Source organism: Hyperoodon ampullatus (genome assembly GCF_949752795.1).
Source record: "Hyperoodon ampullatus genome assembly, chromosome: 2".
NCBI classification, from domain to species: Eukaryota; Metazoa; Chordata; class Mammalia; order Artiodactyla; family Ziphiidae; genus Hyperoodon; species Hyperoodon ampullatus.
The window spans coordinates 148,712,992-148,733,095 of NC_136915.1; the positions used below are offsets into that span (position 1 = coordinate 148,712,992).

The window sequence follows — 20,104 nt, forward strand, 5'->3', positions numbered from 1 at the left end:
GATTTTACTATGCCTCAAAATTATTTTTTTATAAGCACTCTGAGTTTTTAAAATTGCTTTGGAAACAAAATCCCCCCAAATAATGCCTGCATGCAAAAGGTACCTAAAAAGGTCCAAAAATGTGGGGTTGTTTAACCAAAAATGTTTGAGGGCTTCCCTGGTGGCGCAGTGGTTGAGCGTCTGCTTACTGATGCAGAGGACACAGGTTCGTGCCCCGGTCCGGGAAGATCCCACATGCCGCGGAGCGGCTGGGCCCCTGAGCCATGGCCGCTGAGCCTGAGTCATGGCCGCTGAGCCTGTGCGTCCGGAGCCTGTGCTCCGCAACGGGAGAGGCTACAGCAGTGAGAGGCCCGCATACAGCAAAAAAAAAAAAAAAAAAAAAAGTTTTAAATAACAGATTTGAAGATCATTTGTATAGTTTTTTCCTCTTAACAGGAGGTCAAACCTGGGACTAAAGTGGATTCCTTGTTATTGTTATTATCACCTCATGCAAATTAAAAAACAGGAAGGAGAAAATCTCGGAAAGAATTCTAGCTGAGGCCCCAAGTGTGCAATAAAATGTAAAGATCTTAATAAACAAAAGCCCTGAAGAAAAGCATTCAAGAGGCCTGCAAGTTTAATAAAACACGAGTTCAATTAATTTTGTGCAGCTGAACTAAACTGAATGGAATGAGAGCTGGCAGAGCTCCTACTCAACACACTAGAACGCTGATGGAGTAAAAATGAACGGAATCGCTGTTGGCCCCAGAGATACTACAGACGCGCCCGCTCAAGCCACTCACCTAGGCGCAGAGCCGGGCCGAAGGGGTGAGGCGAAAGGGTGCACCGCTCCGCGCAGGGATCCGCCCCGCCTTCTCCGGCCCCGCCCCCCATGCTTCAGTTCCCAGCCTTGCCACTAGGGGTGACCGGGAAGCTGCGCGGCCTCGGTTTCCAGCCGGGCCCCTTTCCCAGCCGGGCACAAGCATGGCTGCCCCCAGGATTGCGGGTTGTGAAGCTGCCGTGCTCGCGCTTTCCTGACAGCCCCTGGCTGCTGTGGTCTCTCTCTTCCGCAGGCCACTGCAGCAGACATGTTTGCCAAGGCCTTTCGGGTCAAGTCCAACACGGCCATCAAGGGGTCGGACAGGTGAGGGAGAGAAGAGCCTGCTCTGCCCACCAGGGCACCCAGACATCTCTGAAGCTCGGCTGGCTCACAGCCTTTTCTGGGCTGGGTCAGCCGACTTGGGGTGGAGGCCGAGGGGTACAGCCGGAGGAGGGACCCCGGGAGGCGGGCAAGGGTGAGTTAGACGTGTTTTGAGAGTGAAGATGGAGAGGAGGCCTGATTTATCTCCCAGGCTGTCTTTTGGATATTTTAGTGAGTTTACGAGAAAGCGTATAATTCAATCAGCGCGTATTGACTGCAGTCTGTTTAAGGTGTCGTGGAGGATGCCAAAATGAAGGAACACGGGGTCCCTGCCCTACCAAGAGCTTTGAGTCCCTTGGGAGAGATTAGATGGGGCACAGAGAACTACAAGTATACGAGAAGAAGTGTCTAGTGATTACCACTGGCAGGAGAGACAGGTGGAGGGTGAGGTGAGAGGGGATAAGGCACATGTGGTAAGAACTCTATCTGTTCAGTTTTGCAAATGAAGGTGTCACCTTGGGAATTTTGGAGGCAGTGTTCTATAGTTGTCATTCTTGGTGCCCTAGCAGAGCTGTTTAATCATAAGTTGACAGATTGGCCAAGCATAGATGAGAAAGGAGTGGGTCCAGGCGCTCTGTGTGGAGTCAGGAAGGCAGGGCTTAGTTTCCAGTGGCAGGCTAACTTGGGTTGCTTACCGGATCTCAGTTTTTTCCTCTTTGTAAAATGGAAAGACATGCCCCAGGAACATGTGAAAATAGATGAGACATTGGATGAGAAAGAGAATGGGATGTTTTGGAAGAGTGAGAATAAGGCATCATCAACCAGTCTTTTTCTTGGGCCTCGTGATTTTATAGTAAGTCTTGAGTCCTCAATATTTATTAAAATCCATCCAGGCAGCATACATACGAGGTATGTGTGCTCTCTGCAGGAGAAAGCTTCGGGCCGATGTGACAGCTGTTTTCCCCACTCTTGGAACGGATCAGATCTCTGAGTTAGTACCTGGAAAGGAAGAACTCAACATTGTGAAGTTGTATGCTCACAGAGGGGATGCAGTGACTGTGTACGTGAGTGGTGGTAACCCCATCCTATTTGAACTGGAGAAAAATCTATATCCGACAGGTATGGCAATGGGATGGAGATGGCCATTACTATGGTCCTTGCCTAACATCTGTTTCTTCCATTAATCTGTCTTCCTTAAAACCAATAAATGCAAAATCTCCCTAAGAATCTTTTTGGATTTAGTGTCCCTAGAATTGGGTCTTTCAAGATCAGAAACTGCTATAGAAGTGAGGGGAAAAAAGGGTTAACACAAAAAGAGGGTGGTTGCCAAGGGAAATTCTGAGGTGCAGAAACACTGGTTTCTAGTGGGTTAAGTAGGGATTGGAGCCGAGGTCGTGAAAAGGGTGGAGTTTCAGGGCATGTAAAAAATGCTTCTTAAAACTTTCACTAGTGGAATTTTCTTAAGATACTGAAGAGATACTGTGATGGGAAAGAAGCTGGGTTAGTTAAACTCCATACCCAGCTGTCTTAGTGGTGGACTTTGGTTGAGATGTCTCACAGGGATTCTTTCTTAGGCTCTTGTCTGGCTCTCAGGATACTTTGCTTGCTTTCTTTGTCACAGACCTCAGGGAGGCAGTGTCCTTTTCTCTTTTCCATGGCTGCCGACACCTACTTTGTCATTTGGGGGCTTTTCTTCCTCCCAGCTTGGCTGCAGCAGTGCAGTGCAGTCTCCTACCCCAGGCCACCCTTACCCCCACCCTGCTTTGCTGCTGTACACATACAAGCCCTTTTTGATCTAAGGGTTTTACTGCTAATCCCTGTGGAAACAGAGAGAATAAAAATAATAAACATGGGAAAGTTTCAGAATTTCTTACAGGCTGGTGCCCTGGTTTCGGATTACTTGCTTCTGAGGACATAAAAGGAATCCTCGTTGGGGCTCTGTCCCTACTTTTATCCACTGTGGCCATTTTTGGCTGCTGCAGTGCAGGTGGAACAATAGGTGCCTCCAAGTCTCAAGTGACACCCAGTTTCTTAAGGCTCCGCCTTCTTCAAGACTGCAGCCTCTTTGAGAAGGGAGTCAGCCTGATGTAAACTATATGGAATGTGTTTCCCACAGGAAAAGGGGCACTCATTTCCCAGAGAGGGGAAAAGGGATACTGGACAGGAAAAGCAGATGTTCACTTCATCACTAGTTTTAGCCTTACACATAAATATCCAACTTTGGCAACTAAACAGACTCTTAGAGCTGTAGCTCACTTCATGTGTCTTCCGACCAGTAAAAGTGATAATTCTCAAGATCATAGATTGAGAGAAACTACTGCAAAGAGCTCAGTATAAATATGTAAAGAATGCAGGTCTCTAAGGCTAAAGGAAGCAAGGAGTCTAAAGTAAATAGCATATAACATATAAACCGCTTCACAAACTTGGGGTAACCTAATAAAAAAAAAAAGAATGCAACTTCTTTGGGCATCTCCTTACAACCTTCTCTCTAGCTTTGACTTGAGTTTCTTTTCTACATCCTGATTAATGTGGCCTTAGTGTTTGGCTTTGCCATTCCCCAGGGGGTTGACTTTTGGGCAGTAAGTGTTTTCTGGCTCTCTTCTTGGACAGTGTACACCCTGTGGTCTTATCCTGATCTTCTACCAACATTTACAACATGGCCCCTGGTGCTTGAAAAACTGGTGGGGGGAGCAGGTAAGAGTATTTTCCTATATTCTGGATAGTGGCTGAAACCTACTTAGTAAAGGCCAACTACTTTAATAAATGTACCCATTTTGTGCATTCATATGATTGAAAAATAGAATTTTTCCCTCATGTCTGTTGCATCTCTTACTTGGCTGCTTCCATAAGCTCTCTGACCCTGCTGTAAGGCTTAAATAAGATAAGTGACATGAAAGTGCTCTGTGAACTGCCATATGCTATACTTTAGATTAATAAACTGAATTTAGGAAACCAGAACAAGATAGATCATGGAACTGGACCCTCAGCTTGGTGCTTCAGTTTGACCACTAGTCTCCCAGAAGGAAAAGGTCTGATCCTCAGTTTGCCACTTTTTATTTTCATTATGAATAATGTAGTTGATGCTTAACAAATGTATGTTTGTTGAGCAAATGAATAAATGATGAAGTAAACTGTGGAGTTAGTTGCCATGCTTTTGTTTCCTACAGATTTGATGCTGCCAGGGCTAGTGGTGCCCCCTGCTGGTCTGCCTCAGGTACAGAAGGGTGACCTCTGTGCCATTGCCTTGGTGGGGAACAGGTACTGTGCCAGTCAGCTGTGCCTATGGGGAAAAAACCTAGGGAAAACTTGGGAGGGGTGGGAATGACAACTTCACAGCATATGGATAAAGGATTAAAAGAAAAAACATATTCTTCCTGAGCAATCAGAGAGTGGGGAATGGCAGTGAGCCTGTGGGGTGTCCATACATCTGGGCCAAGTGTATTTGCTCCTGCTGCTGCTGCTTCTTTTTTAAAATTTATTTGTTTTTTTTCTCCTTTAAAAATTTTTTTCTTAGATTTACAGAAGAGTTGCAAGTATAGTAGAGTCCTGAAATACTCCTTACCCAGCTTCCTGTAATGATAACATCTTGTATAACCACAGTACAGTTATCAACACTAAGGAATTAACATTGGTACAGTCCTTTTGACACTATTACAGACTTTATGCATATTTCCCCAGTTTTCCCACGATGTCTTTTTTTTCTTTTTTTGTGTTCAAGAATCCAGTCCAGGGTACCACATTGCATTTAGTTGTCATGTCTTCTTAGTCTCCTGTCTGTGACATTTTCTTGGTCTTTCCTGCCTTGCATGACTTCAACATTATTTTTGTCGAACATCCACATCATCATCCTCATCTTTTAATTATTTTTAATAGATTTATTGAGATATAGTTTTCATACTATAAAATTCACCTGTTTCAAATGTACGCTTCAGTGATTTTTTTTAGTATATTTACAGGGTTGTTCAGCCATCACCACAGTGTGTCTTTTTTAAAATAAATTAGGAAGTAATGGTATGAACAGTTCTGAAAAATCAAAACCCTCTCACCCCATAATCCTTTTGTCCTAGAAGTAACCATTATCATTCTGATGCATGTCCTTGTCAGCCTTCTTCAATGCATATATACACGTGCATATAAAATGTATGGTTTGGGGTGTGTATGTTTAAAAATACAAATGAACAAACTTTATCCCTATTACTTTTTCACTTCAGGTAGTGGGGACATTTTCCATGTCAGCAAGCACAGATAAGCTGAATCTTTTTACCCACTATGGGGTGATGGGAAAAGTCCTCTTCTAGTGGACATTGTGATTGCCTCTACTTCGTCTCTATCACAAACAAGATCTTCCTGATGCCTCTAGGGACACTAGTGCCAATATTTTTCTAAAGTAGATACTAGGAAGCAGAACTGTTTGGCTGAAGATCGTGCATATTTTCTGTTGCCCTATAAAAATGCTGTGTCAGTTTTCCCTCCTACCTACAGGGTATATGGAGCCTGTTTCCTTCCATGCTCACCGACACTGGATATGATGGGTCATTTTCATTTGTATCATCCTGAATGAAAAATGACATCTTATTATTTTACTCATTGGTTCTTTGCGAGGGAAACATGGTAGGCATGGGAGGGGTCAGTGTTTAAAGATCTTATTTTTGTTGCTCATATTCTCCCATTTTCCTTGAACCTTTGGGAACCAAGCACCTAGAAATGTTTCCTTCCTTGTTTACCTGTAGCAAAACTTGAAGTTGAAAAGAATGGTGAAATTATTGTTTTTTCCCCCCAGTATTCTATGCAAGATAGGAGAAAACTACATAAATGTGTATTTGGCCTCTCAGTTTGGCATTTAGAATGTATGTGGGAATGAATCCTAGGTGGTTTATGGAAGGGGGTGAGGGTACAAGGGAGTTTACTAAAACTACAAGACAGGTTTGAGACCGAAGTTCTTGAGCCATTGACGATTCCAAGGGTGGAAGACAAAGACCCGTCTTTTAGGAACTGGGAAAGAAGCCAAATTCAAAGATTCTGTGGCAGGAACTGACCCATGGGCACAGGAAGTGGAGCCACCAGATTAGCAAACGTTTTTTTGAAGTTCAGGTGTTGGGAAATCTGCCCTTGAATCGTCTCCCTTGGGTCCAGGCAACGTTGCCAGGCTTGTATATTCCCCTCCTGTTAGCCAGCTGGACACCAATCCTTACAGGCAATGTGTGAGCATTGCTGAGTAACAGTGGGCTGACAGAGATTTCCCATTTGGGCTTTGGAAATTTTTTGTAGTTATTGTAAATGTGGTTGTTTCTGATATTTTGGACGCATCCATTTCTTAGATAGATGTTATACAGAGCAAGCCCTGTTATAAAGAACCAACTCAGAAGGAACCTTTCGTTGGTACCACTGTATCTCTGTTCTCTCTTCCCTCTGGCATCCCTCAGCCTAATTTATGGCATATGAATGGCCTCCCTTCTGAATTTCCATATAGGATGGCTATGCCTGTTTTATGATAGGGGAGATAATTTATTTTTTGAAATTAAAGAAAGGGAACTTTAAATATCCTTCTGAGTCCTGCCTGGGTTTGGTTCATAATAAGAATATAACAATGATAACATCAGTAGAGGAGTTACCTACACAGAAAGGAATATTTGGTCAAGGAATTTTTGAAAGTCATATGTGTAGGTAATTTGAATAAGATTGAGACTGCACCGAGTTTTAGCTCTGTGATACAAGTGGATGCATCAGATTTGCAACCGTGGTAGTTTGAACACACGTGTGGAAACCTGGTCCTGACATGTGCCCTCCTGGAAGACTTTCCCTGACCCTCGTCTCTGACCTCCTCCTTCTCAGAGCCCCCGTTGCCATCGGAGTTGCTGCCAGGTCCACAGCCGAGATGCTGACCTCAGGTCTGAAGGGAAGGGGCTTCTCTGTGCTCCACACCTACCAGGACCACTTGTGGTGGGTTCCATGCTTTTTCTGTTTTATAGGGAGCTGGGTGGGCGGAGGGAGCCCAGGGCCTGGATTGAGAAGCGAGAGTTTTGATGCCTGCTGTGTCCTTAGTCAAGTTGCTGACCCTAGACATTAATTTCCTTGCAACATGTGGAGAAAAGATCTTTTTTTTTTGGCCTGTTTAGAAAAGAAATTACAGAGAACTTTATTTCCCAGGTGAATTATAGAATCCTAGGGCTGGAAGAAGGCCTTGGGGATGGTCTTCTCTGCCTCTCAGTACAGTGATGTTCTTTATTTTTATGGCACTGGTCGATCTGGCCTTTTCTGCCGTGTACATTTAGGCATTTTCTGACCCCATGATGAGTGCTCGGGAATTCTCACCTCTGAATCCAAATCAAAGTAGAGTAGATCCTCAGGCACCAGGGTGACAACCTGATGACTTTCCTGTTGTTCAAGTTCCACATTTCGGATCTCCTCCTCATTACGGAACTGGCACTTTCTCACTGTGACGGTTGCTCCCTGGAGCTGTATGTGAGTTTATTTTCTGGTTATTTTCTTGTCATTTAACCAAAATAGTAAGTAGTGCTTTTCTCGAAAGCAGTATACCTGGTCTTCTTGCCAAGTGTTGTGGCCTGTTGGTATAGATTTACCCTTACAGTTTTAGTCAGTCTTGGAGTTACTTATTTTCCAAGTATTGGCCAAGCCCTGCTTTGCTGGAGGTACAGCCTCATCAGTGTGGGTTTCAGCAGGCATTTGAGGTCTGCTTACTCACGTACTCCCAGCACCTTGTTGTCTGACTGTTAGTCTGGGCAGTTAAGGTCCTGTTGTCTAAATTGTTTTATCAGTGGCTGCCTCAGTCTCCCCTCCTCCCGCCCTTTGAAAACACTTATGGTATTTACCTGATCAGAATAGCCTAAACATACGCTCTGGCCTCACTAGTAGCCATACTTAATAAGCCTTGCTGCGGCTGTTAGTAAAACTTTGTTGGACTTGCATAATGTTAGTTAACATAAAGCTTTTTGTTTTTCCCGCTCTGCTATGTGGCATCCCTTTTTTTCCTGTCTTCATAAGGCTTAGTGGCATAAAGCCATTGTAATCTCTACTCTGCAGGTTAGATTGCATTCTTTTTTTTCAGTTGAGGTATAGTTGATGTACAATGTTGTGTTAGTTTCAGGTGAACAGCCAAGTGATTCTAGTGACCATTAGTATATCTAGTGATTCTAGATATAGATATATACATATATGTTCTTTCTCGGATTCTTTTCCATTAAAGGTTATTACAAGGTATTGAATATAGTTCCCTGTGCTATACAGTTGGTCCTTGTCATTTATCTATTTTAGATTGCATTCTGATTTAACACAGAAGCAGTCTTGAGCAGTCTTGAGCAGTCCAGGTGTTTGTAATTTGTTCCATACGCTCAACCTTGGGTTTGTATTTCACCAAACTGGTACTACAGATGCGTTTGCAATCTTCATTTGGTTATTTAATTCAAAATGGTTTTATTTTTAATTTATATGAAGGGAATACTTTGGAAGAGGAGCTCCACCTTAACTATGTTGTCTTTAATTTTTCTCTGTCCCTGAGTTTCTGTTTGGGTTAAGGAGGAGGCAAGAATTACTCTCCCCATTTCAAAGATGAGGAAACTGAGGCATGGGACTTCTCTGGGCCCAGAATTGGAAACAGAGTTGAGAGGCACACCCAGGTTCTCTGGCCTCTCCTGGACACCCCTGCCTGTGGGTCTTACTCTCTCTGGACCCCTGCTGACCCCCTGACTGGGGCTGGAGAGTGTTGTGGCTGCTGCTCATTGTTTCTGACATGAGGTTTTTGCAGGCGATCTGGAGACAAGTCCTCTCCACCATCCATTGCTCCACTGGCCCTGGATCCCCCAGATCTCAGTGAAGAGAAGGGGTCTGTCCAGGCAGACACCACCTTGCAGGGAGACATGAGGCGCCTGACCCTGGAGGGAGAGGAGGAGGAGGGGGAGGTTCAGCAGAGGTGTGGGGAGAAGTCCCCATCGGAAGCTACGGAAGACCCCAGTGTCGGGGGCCTGAGCCCAGGCCCCACGGACAGCAAGACCCTTCCAGGTACAGCCCTGGCAGGAGCAGGGCGCTCGCCTCTCAGTGTAGGGACTGAAGCGCTCTGCTCTGCTTCCGACCAGAGCGGCGCCAGGGCTCCGGGAGGGGCGGGGAAAGGCCTTAGTTTTGGTGAGGGTGGTGCCACAGCCCTTTGCCATCTTACCTGGGAGTCTTGCGCATATGTCGCGTTTCCCTGGATACCCGTCGACTCTGCTATTTGGACTGTTCCCAGCTACACGGCCCTCTTAGTTTTCTTCTGGCTCTGACTTCTCTATCAGAGAAGCATCTGCGCCTGGCTGGGTGGGACTTTGTGGCCTGACCCGTTCTATGAGGTCAGACCTCGGTGAAGGCTCAGTGTTCTAGAGAGTGTGGGAGCTTTGGTGCCTGGGAATGGGCTCCTTCAGAGCTGAGGGGTGAGGTACGGATGTCACCGTGCGGGGAGTTATCTTGTGCTGCGCGGGCCTTCTGCGGCCTTCAGGAAGGATGTGGTTCTTGTCTTCTCCTTGCAGAGCAAATGGATGAACTGTTGCAGAGATGCTTCTTGCGTGCTTTGAAGTACCGCGTCAAAAAGGCTGACCTCCCTTTACTCACCAGCACTCTCCTGGGCAGCCACATGTTCTCCTGCTGGTATGGAAGGCATGGTGTGGGCTGGGGGCCGGGCGGTGGGTCTGTCTCCTGCTCTTTGGTGGTAGGATAGGACAAGGCTGATGGGGGAATTGTTTTTAGGGACATGATGTGGAAAGAGCGAAGTGGAGGGTTGATCTAGCAAATACTGAGTTTTAAAGACTTAAGTTTTAGCCAGTGAAAGGATGTCGAGGAAATGAAGGTTAAAATGCGCAAGGCGCTTTGAGCACTACCTCTGCTGTGGTGATTCTGGGCTCTTTTACGGATTGGGCAGCCATGTCCGGCCCCGGAAGGGCCCTGGGGCAGCCTGTCTGTTCTGGAGGCTTCAGTCCCCTCACGCCTTTCTGAAGAGTAGGTGGGCCAGATTAGGTTGTGTCAGCAGGAAGAATCGGTGTGAACCCCCCCACCCGACCCGCACACACAGCCACCAGCAGAGGGAGTGTTACATGTGGGTTGAACCTGGACTTTGAAGACTGAGCCATCTGGGCTCAAAAGCCAGCTCCCCAGGGTGTTGGAGCAAAGGTGTATTTGAGCCCATTACCAGGCTTCTCTGAGCCCTGATTTCTAACACTTGGAAGATTGCTGTCAAGATCGAATAACCTGACATTTAATAAGCACCCAGTAAATATTATCATGTCAGGAGATTTGCTTATTGATTTTCACCTCAAGTCTGAACTTCTTTCTTTTTGAGAATTTTGCTCTGTTTTTTAAACAAGGGGTTGTAATGTAATTCTCTTCCTCTACATGTGAGCTTCTTTAAGGCATTCTATACAAGTATGAGGTCTGGAGTGTGTGGCAGGATACTTGGTAATTTGTATTGACCTTGCTGGGTTGCAAGTAACTGGGAAAGGGGTAGAGGTTCTTAACCTGGGGTGGGTTCTAGAAGGGATCCCTATGAATCCCACTGCTTTTGCTTGTCACATTTTGAGAGAAGATGTACATTCTGGGGAGATAGAATGATTACAGCTTTCATTAGGGATCTTTCCCCCAAAGCCAACAGTCTATAAAGAGTCAGATAGTAATTATTTTAGGCTTTGCAGGCCCTACAGTCTCTATTGCAACTGTGCAAGTCTGCCATTGTGGCAGTAAAGCAACCATAGACAGTAGATGAATGGGCATTGCCAGATTTGGCCTGCAGGATGTGGTTTGCCTTGCTGCCACAGTGAGCTTGGTGTTGCAGAGCCTCACCTGGCGGTGAAACTTCTGAGGCCACAGAAGGTTGTCTAGTTTGAAAGGAATCTAAAGCTGTATCTGGTACAGTAGCCACAAGCCATGTGTGGCTATTTAAATTTAAATTAACTAAAATTAAATAAAATTTAAAATTCAGTTCCTTAGTCACATTAGTCACGTTTCAAGTGCTTAATAGCCACGTTTGTCTAGTGGCCACCACGTTGATAGCAGAGAACATTCCATCTTTACAGAAAGGCCTACTGGACAGCAAGGATCTGGAGCAGCTAAAGTCTGCATCTCTCTCTGATGCTGCCGATGGGCAGAGAGCTCTGGAACAGCGGCCTCTTTCTGAACATACAGGAGGAAGGCTGAGGAAAATGTCCTCCTCTCAGTGTCAGGCAGGCCGTACCACTACTGCTTTGTTAGCTTAACTTGCCTTTTCCATCTGCCATCAGCCCCGAAGGACGACAACTGGACATAAAGAAGTCAAGCTACAAAAAGGTAAGCGGGTCCCTTCTCTGCATACCCACACAGGGAGCTGTGTAGGGGCACACGTGGCATGATCTGGTGGACGTGGGGAAGCCCTATCTGCAGGGCTGAGGCTAGAATTAGGCTTTTTGGTTCCAGGTATAGGGGGCGGAAGGAAACTCTCCCTGGGCTGAGGCAGTTGGGTGGGCACCCACTCCCCTCTCTCCTTCCCACCCCTTTATATCTGATCCAAGTTCTGAAAGGCTTCACCGGTAGGGGCCCTTCACTTCCTAACTGGATGAGGACAGGGACTGTCCCACATCCCTCCCCGGGACCTGCCTAGCTCGGTGTCTGGCATGTCTCAGGTGCTCAGTGTGTGTGCAGAGTCGATGAGGTCCCCTACCACTGGCCCTCTCTCCCTTAGCTCTCTAAGTTCCTGCAGCACATGCAGCAGGAGCAGATTATACAGGTGCAGGAGCTGAGCAAAGGGGTGGAGAGCATTGTGGCTGTGGACTGGAAGCACCCGAGGTGAGTGCAGGGGGCCTGGTCACCGCAGCTCAGCTGGCCCCAGGGCACCTGGGCCACGGACCGGGAATCGCCGAGACGCTAGTATAAAATGTGTTTTTTCTTTCCTTCTGCTGGGTTTTAGGATCACATCTTTCGTCATACCCGAGCCCTCCCCGACCTCCCAGACAATCCAGGAGGGTAGCAGGGAACAGCCCTATCACCCTCCAGATATAAAATCCCTCTACTGTGTCCCAGCCAGCATGACCCTGCTCTTCCAGGAGTCTGGCCACAAGTGAGTTTTTGGAGAGCAGCCCTTCTCTGCCTGCTTGGTGTTCTGGCCTATAATCCTTTCAGCCTGAGTAGTGTTCTTCTGTGACTGGCAAAACCTGCTCTGCCCCCTCCTCCCTTTCTCCCAGATCCAGCTTCAAGCCTCCTTCCCCTGGGAAGGGTCTCTGGACTAAGTGAATGAGAGAGTAGGTCTCTCCCTTTTCTACCTGTAATTATTCTTCACACGGCCCTGCTGGCCCCAGGCAGGAAAAGGGAAGAACCCAGAGGTCGAGAAGCTGAGGACAGCGCCCTGCTGAGCAGGAAGTGAATCTTGGTATTTACAGTTTGTCTCCCAGCATAGCGTGAATAACGCCCCCCTGTCACTTCTCACCTAGGAAGGGGAGCATCCTCGAGGGCAGTGAGGTCCGAACAATCGTCATCAACTACGCCAAGAAAAATGACCTGGTTGATGCAGACAACAAAAAGTGAGTGGATGGGGAGGGGAGCTCGCCCCATGTCCTTCAGTGTTCATCTTCAGAGCACGTACAGGGTGGCTGGGAGGGAGGGGTGCAGGAGATCACAGACTGCCAGAAATAACCAAGGCCAGTGGTGTCTAAACCACAGGCTGCGGACACTTAGAGCTGTGGTCTAAGGTAGTCAGATCCAGATATGCTGTCAACATTGACTGTAGCCTGAATAAGCATCATCTCATATGTATCTACTGTTGATTTTCAAAGGCACTTGCTCTTGTGAGGAACAAAATGTCTAAACTTTAAAAAATTTTACCAAAGTCATCTTAGCTTTTTGGTATTCTCTATTTTCTTAGTAAGTGGATATAGAAGGTAAACTACTAAATGAAGAGTGTTTCACTAATTTTTTTTTTTAATTTCAAAAGATACCCTCATGATCAAAAAGTTGGGAACTACTGGTTTAATCATGGTTAGTTAGTAGCAGAAGTGAGCCAGGATCCCGGTCTTCGGATTTTTTTCCCATCCCGCTTTCCCCTCCACTGCCTGTTTCTCCTTTGTTCTAGGAAAGCAGACGTGTACCTCCCATCCAGAGGGTACGTTGCTTCATGGACTGTGAACCCCTAATTGGTTCTAATAATCCTGAACGACTTTAAACAACACATAACACATGAATCCTGAGTGGACCCTGGGATCAGAAGGGGCGGGGCTAGGAGTTCTTTATTGCCTTTTCTTTCCCTTTAGTCTTGTGAAATTGGATCCCATCCTATGTGACTGCATCTTAGAGAAAGGTGAACAGCACACAGTCATGAAGCTTCCATGGGACAGTCTCCTGAACAGGTAGTGGGGATTGGCAGCCCCTCCCCAATGTTTCCATCCCCTCCCCTTAATGTCTATCACATTGGACTTCAGAATTGTCCCTCTCATCATCTCTGACTTTCTTTCCATAATTCACACCATGTCGGTCTGCATAAACACAGGCTTGGGTAATTCTGATGTGGAGGGTCTTTGGAGCGATTTGAGCCAACACAGTATAGAAGAACTTGAGAAGGAGAGAGAAGAAGAACATTAATTAGAAAGAAGAGCTTCAAAAAAAGAAGGTGTGGGTGGCGGGTGGGGATTGTCTTAAAGTCTTTTCAAAGGAAGGATTCTTAGACTCTTTCTTTTCCGTAGACCCCAAACTGAAAATAACTTCTATAAGGAGTTAGCAAACTATAGCCTGTGGGCGAAATCTGGCCTGCTACCTGTTTTTGTAAATAAGGTTTTATTGGCACGCAGCCACACCAAGTTGTTTACATATTATCTGTGCTGCTTTCCTGCTAAATGGCAGAGTTGAGTAATTTCAACAGAGACCATATGGCCCTTGAAAGCCTAAAATACTTACCACCTGGCCTTTACTAGAAAAAGTTTGTCAATCTCAATATATATGCTAGCAAAAGAAAATCTGGTTAGACAGAAGGTAGAAATTCCTTGTGGTAAAGGTGTCTATAAATGATGCATGATCGCAGCATGTCAGAAATGTGAAGCAGCACTTTATTGTGCTGGGTGAGGGAGACTCTTGAGATAGTAAACTCCACAAGCCCACCTGGGCAGGTTTTCAGAAGAGGCCAGGCAAGTGGACAGTTTCTAGGGGCTCGAGTCTCGGATGTTCCCTTCCCTGAGTCGGTGGGTCTTGACTGTGGCCACACTTTGGGGAGCTTAAAAAATGAATCTTCCTGATCAGAGTTTCTGACTTAATTGGTCTGGGGTTTAGCTCCCTAGCTGATTTGAATGATTCTACTGTGCAGGCAGAGGTGAACCACCACCTGTAAGCTCAGCTTCCATCTAGCTGTCTGCTGGGAATGGGATATGAGGAAATGGTTTCTGCTGGCTTTATCAGTCACCAACTCATTAACTCCCGTTTCAGATGTTTGGAAAAACTGCAGCCTGCCTATCAAGTGACCTTTCCGGGACAGGAGCCCATTGTGAAGAAAGGCAAAATCTGCCCAATTGAAATCACCCTAGCACAGAGAGCTTCTAACAAAAAGGTAATTTTTAAAAGACACAACGTTTGAAGATGGTGATTTAATGTGCCTGCTAAGTTCTAGTCTCTCTAATGTGATTGGAGGTTTTTAGATTGGCCTTAAACGCCTCAAAGATTGTTTAGGAAACACCCATGTTTGTGTGACTGGGCCAGGCCCTATGTAAAACAGGTAAAGCTGACCCCCTCCCTCACTGCTCTCTAGGATTTTGTGCTAGGAAACTTGCTAAAGCCTGGTTCTAAAAGTAAACAAGATCTTATATTTACTTTTTTCTTAGAACTATGGTATGGGCTTTCAGCTCTTACTCATTCTGTTACCTCTTGGGCCTTGCTCAGTGAAAATAACTACTAAAGAATCGCTGAAGGAGGTACTTCCCTGGTGGTGCAGTGGTTAAGAATCTGCCTGCCAATGCAGGGGACATGGGTTCGATCCCTGGCCTGGGAAGATCCCACGTGCTGCAGAGCAACTAAGCCCATGCGCCACAACTACTGAGCCTGCGCTCTAGAGCCCACGTGCCGCAACTACTGAGCCCACGTGCCGCAACTACTGAAGCCTGCGTGACTACAGCCTGTGCTCCGCAACAAGAGAAGCCACCGCAATGAGAAGCCCGTGCACCACAATGAAGAGTAGACCCTGCTCGCTGCAACTAGAGAAAGCCCGCACGCACTAACGAAGACGCAATGCAGCCAAAAGAAAAAAAAAAAAAAGAAAGGAAAGAAAAAAAGAATCGCTGAAGGAACTGAGCGTGTTTAGCTTGGCAACACAAAGTCGTAGGGAACAAATTACATCTGTCCTCAAATATGTGAAAAGCTGTACTTGGGAAAAGGAGTGCACTTATTTTGTATGCCTTGAGAAGACAGAAATAAGATTATTGGGTAGAAATCCCAACAAGCCAGACTTGGGTTCAAAATAAAGAACTTTCTAGTATAGTGTGTGGTTATGAACGTGGGCTTTGAGATTAGAGACCTGGGTTCCAGTGTGGCCTTTGCCTTGCTGCTTGACTTTGAGCAAGTTACTTAATGTCGTTTTGCTTGAGTTTCCTTATATGAAGAATGGGGATAATACCTACCTCATAAGGCACTGTGAGGATCAAATGAAGGAATATATGTAGGCGAAGCACTTAGAATAGTACTTGGCATGTAAACATTCAATAAATGAGAACCAAACAATGATAACCTTAATAATTAGCAATAGCCACCATTTCTTGAATGTGTAATTATGTGTGATGATGGTTTTGTCTTTATGTTAAAAAGAGCCCTTGTCTTTTGGCTATACATACTGAAATATTTGCAGACGAGATCTGATGTCTAGGGGGATTTGCTTTAAAGTAACACAGGAATGGGGGTGGGTGGGGATATAGATGAATCAAGGTTGGTCATGAGTTGATAATTGTTAAAATTCGTGATGGGTACATGGGAGCTCATCGTACTATTCTACTTTTATTTATGTTTTAAATTCTCCATAAAAAACTTTAAAAAAGTATATGAATTTTTTCATTATTAAATTTGTTATGGTGATCGATGATCAGTGATCTTTGATGTTACTGTTGTGAAAAAGGTTACAACTCCTTGAAGGCTCAGGTGATGGGTAGCACTTTTTAGCAATAAGGTATTTTTTAATTAAGGTATATACTTTGTTTTTTAAGACATAATATTGCAAACTTAACAGTATAGTGAGAACATAACTTTTAAAAATATTTCATTGAAGTATAGTTGATTTACAATGTTGTATTAATTTCTGCTGTATAGCAAAGTGATTCAGTTATACATATATATATTCTTTTTCGTATTATTTTCCATATGGTTTATCACAGGATATTGAATATAGTTCCCTGTGCTATACACTAGGACCTTGTTATTTATCCATCCTGTACTTACTAGTTTGCATCTGCTAGTCCCAAACTCCTAATCCTTCCCTTACCCACCCGCCTCCCCCTTGGCAACCACAAGACTGTTCTCTATGTCTGTGAGTCTGTTTCTGTTTCATAGATAAGTTCATTTGTGTTGTATTTTAGATTTCATATATAAGTGATATCATATGGTATTTGTCTTTCTCTGACTTACTTCTCTTAATGTGATAATCTCTAGGTCCGTCCATGTTGCTGCAAATGGCATTATTTAATTCTTTCTTATGGCTGAGTAATATTCCATTGCATATATATATGCCACATCTTCTTTATCCATTCATCTGTAAATAGAATGATAGATAGGTTGTTTCCATGTCTTGGCTATTGTAAATAGTGATTCTATGAGCATAGGGGTACATGTATCTTCTTGAGTTATAGTTTTGCCTGGGTATATGCCCAGGAGTGGGATTGCTAGATCAATGGTAGTTCTATTTTTAGTTTTTTGAGGAACCTCCATACTGTTCTCCCTAGCAGCTGTACCAATTTACATTCCCACCCAGAGTGTAAGAGGGTTCCCTTTTCTCCACACCCTCTCCAACATTTATTATTTGTAGACTTTAATGATGACCATTCTGAACAGTGTGAGGTGGTACCTCACTGTGGTTTTGATTTTCATGAGAACGTAACTTTTATATGCACTGGGAAACCAAAAATTCATGTGACTCATTTTACTGTGATACTTGCTTTATCATGGTGGGTCTGGAACCGAACCCACAATGCCTCTGAGGTGTGCCTGTATTGGCTGGGGTAGAAAGAAAAAATCAAGTTAGAAGCACAAAAATGAATTATTTGGATGAAGGTACCATGGTTGTAGGGATGGTGAACATAGTGGGTGAGGAGGCTTCTGAGGCCCTGGAAGGTTTCTGGAGGGGAGGGCATGTGGTCTGTACCCACCATCAGTTTTCTGTCCCCCACAGGTGACTGTGGTCCGGAACTTGGAGGCCTATGGTCTGGACCCATGCTCAGTGGCTACCATCCTCCAGCAGCGATGCCAGGCTAGCACTACTGTCACTCCTGCCCCTGGGACCAAGGACATCCTGCAGGTTCAGATCCAGGGAAATCAGATCCACCACCTCGGCCGGCTGTTGCTTGGTGAGCATCCCCTCTTAAGAAGCAGACACACTGGTCTAACTTGGCAAATATCTTCCTACCAACTAAACTCACCCTAGTGAGTTTACCATATATGTAGCTTTTAGCAGCCAGAGAGAGGTGGAACTAATGTTTGAACTAGATCCTTTAGCCCCCAAATTCATTGTTTTCTCCACCATGCTAGTAGAGTAGTTTTCTTCCTGGTTTTCCTTTTTTTGTAAGACATTTGTTGAGCACCCAAACTTTGCTAGGCACTTTGCTGGGCTTTTTGCAGGCTTGGTCTCTCTGAATCATGATGCTGCAGAACTGTTTCTGTTTTGCAGATGAGGAAACTAAGTTTCAGTACATTGCGCTGAGATATTTAGCTGTTCAGTGCTGCAGCTGGGCTCTGAACTTTGATTTGCTTGACTCCTGAGCCTAGGTTCCTTCTACCAACCCTGAGTCACCCAGCCTCCAGTCAGTCCTCAATTCCAGCTGCCGGAGTCAGCTTCCTAAAACAATGTGATCACATCACTCCTCTCTGAAAAACTTTTTATATCTCTTTAATGCCTTCAGAATAAACTCTTAAGCTCAATAAACAAGGCCCCCCCAGCCCAACCCCATCTTCCACCCGGGTTCTCTGGCAGGTCCCTGATCCCCACGCCAGGCTTCAGCCGTGCTGGTCTCCTTTGCCATTCCCCGTGTGCACCTGCACATTCACACCTGGGTGCTTTCCTCTGTGTTGTCCCCTCACCTTGTGTGGCCTCTCACAGCCTGACCTAAAGCCTCATTGGGCCAGCTCAGGGGTCACAGGAAGCCTGTCTTAGAACATGTCCCTTTTTTTTTTTTCTGTTTCCTTAAATTGACATTTAAAAAACAGCTAACATAGTACTTTCCAGTTGTGTTTGTATTTCTGGTTAGTGTCTACAACTTGGCTAATTTATTCTGTTGTCTGAACTCCCTGTTAGACTGAACTTCTTGAATCAGAGACCTGACCTTTTTCATCCTTTTTTCATGCCCGGGGTCTGGCCCATAGTAACTGCTCAATAAGCAAATTTATTTTATGGTCTAAGGCAGTACCCAGCAGTTAACTTTTACAGTTGAGCCCCTTTAAGTGAAAAACCCCATATGAAATACAGAGGAAAAAAGATAAACACATGACTGAACTCAGACACACACATTCTGTCTTGTGAGAAAATTATAAATGCCTGGAGTACACCTAGAAGGTAGCTATCAACGTGAAAATTGCTGAAATACACACTTCATCCTCGAGGTGTAAGGATAAATGGTCCATTCCCGTTGGAGTTGAGTTTGAGCTGGGTGTAGAAGAGCAGGTCATATGATGGAAATGGTTTGAACTGAGAGTTGACAGCAGGAATGAGCACACAGTGGGGCAAGAGGGCCAGGAGGTAGCTGTGCAGATTGGGGACCTTGGAGGTCGGGGCCAAGGAGGGTCATTGTAGACAAAGGGGAAGGAGTTGCGGGGAGGAGAGCATACACATGCTTCACTGAGGAGTTTCTGCCTTTTGGATTGTAGAAGAGTATCGGCTTCCTCGAAAACACATCCAGGGCCTGGAAAAGGCCCCCAAACCTGGCAAGAAGAAGTGACAGACTCTTGTTTCATGTGGTTGATCCAGAGGAAATCCAAGCTGTGGGCTGGTAATTTATAGGAGTATTTTCTGCTTTTGCAAATTAAAAAAATATATAATTCTTTACCAAAATAAATTTTTATTCTAATCTAAATTTGATTTCCCTCTTGTTTCCTCCACTTAGCTAAAATGTACAAAGTTTTCAGATCAGAAGCCATTTTAAATGGACACTCAAGGCCATTGTGGAGTGCCTTTTCCATTCATGTGGTTTCAGTCATTTTAGTTCATCCTCTGCTTTCAAGGCTGAATAGCCCAAACAGAGTTCAGGCAAGTGGGCCCTTCCCATTTTTAAAGTCCCTCTACCAAATATTCAACAGCCTCTTGCTATTCTTACTACCTTACTACTACTAATTAACCTCCTAGCCCCAAATCATTCCTTCACATCTTTAAAGGGCTATTTATATAGGTATTTATATTTGTCATCAATCAAGGCAAAAGAAGGAAGGGTTGGCCCTAAGTTATAGTAAAGTTTAGGCTATACAGGAATAAGAAACAGTGAAAGCACATTAGAACATGGAATTCTATACAATGATGATTTTTCCCCAACATTGGCAACTGCCACTAACAGCCGTAAATTGTGATGTGGCTGCAAGATTATGGCTTTGCTACAGTGAAGTCTTAGCCAACAAATGCTTTCTTTAGCCTCAGATTTCTTCACCTGGGGCTCATGGAAGAGGTCTATCAGTTGATCTTCAGAGGGTCCACGAACTTCTCCGAAAGAGTGTGCAAGATTTTGTATGATCATTTTCCTAAAAGAGGTTACCCTGCTTTTGTCAAATTCCCAGCAGGATCATGCGATGCCAGAAAGGTTCAGAACCCCTGCTGTGGTC

The 20,104-nt window shown here is 45.0% G+C and overlaps 1 protein-coding gene across 2 annotated transcripts; it reads left to right on the forward strand.

Annotated features, from left to right (window-relative positions):
• Positions 1 to 1,067: 1,067 nt before the first annotated feature.
• LOC307049139 (eukaryotic translation initiation factor 2D) lies at positions 1,068 to 19,362 on the forward strand (the record flags this gene model as incomplete). Of its 2 annotated transcripts, XM_079698529.1 has the most annotated exons (15): positions 1,068 to 1,123; positions 2,049 to 2,239; positions 3,731 to 3,814; positions 4,288 to 4,378; positions 6,953 to 7,060; positions 8,883 to 9,136; positions 9,637 to 9,754; positions 11,377 to 11,422; positions 11,814 to 11,917; positions 12,039 to 12,188; positions 12,559 to 12,648; positions 13,375 to 13,470; positions 14,537 to 14,657; positions 17,475 to 17,649; positions 19,163 to 19,362. In XM_079698529.1, the coding sequence occupies 15 exons, from the start codon at positions 1,068 to 1,070 to the stop codon at positions 19,231 to 19,233; spliced, it is 1,755 nt and encodes a 584-aa protein (XP_079554655.1). In that variant the 3' UTR covers positions 19,234 to 19,362. The 2 variants fall into 2 exon arrangements, with proteins under 2 accessions (XP_079554655.1, XP_079554656.1); XM_079698530.1 differs by lacking the exons at positions 8,883 to 9,136; positions 9,637 to 9,754.
• Positions 19,363 to 20,104: the final 742 nt, after the last annotated feature.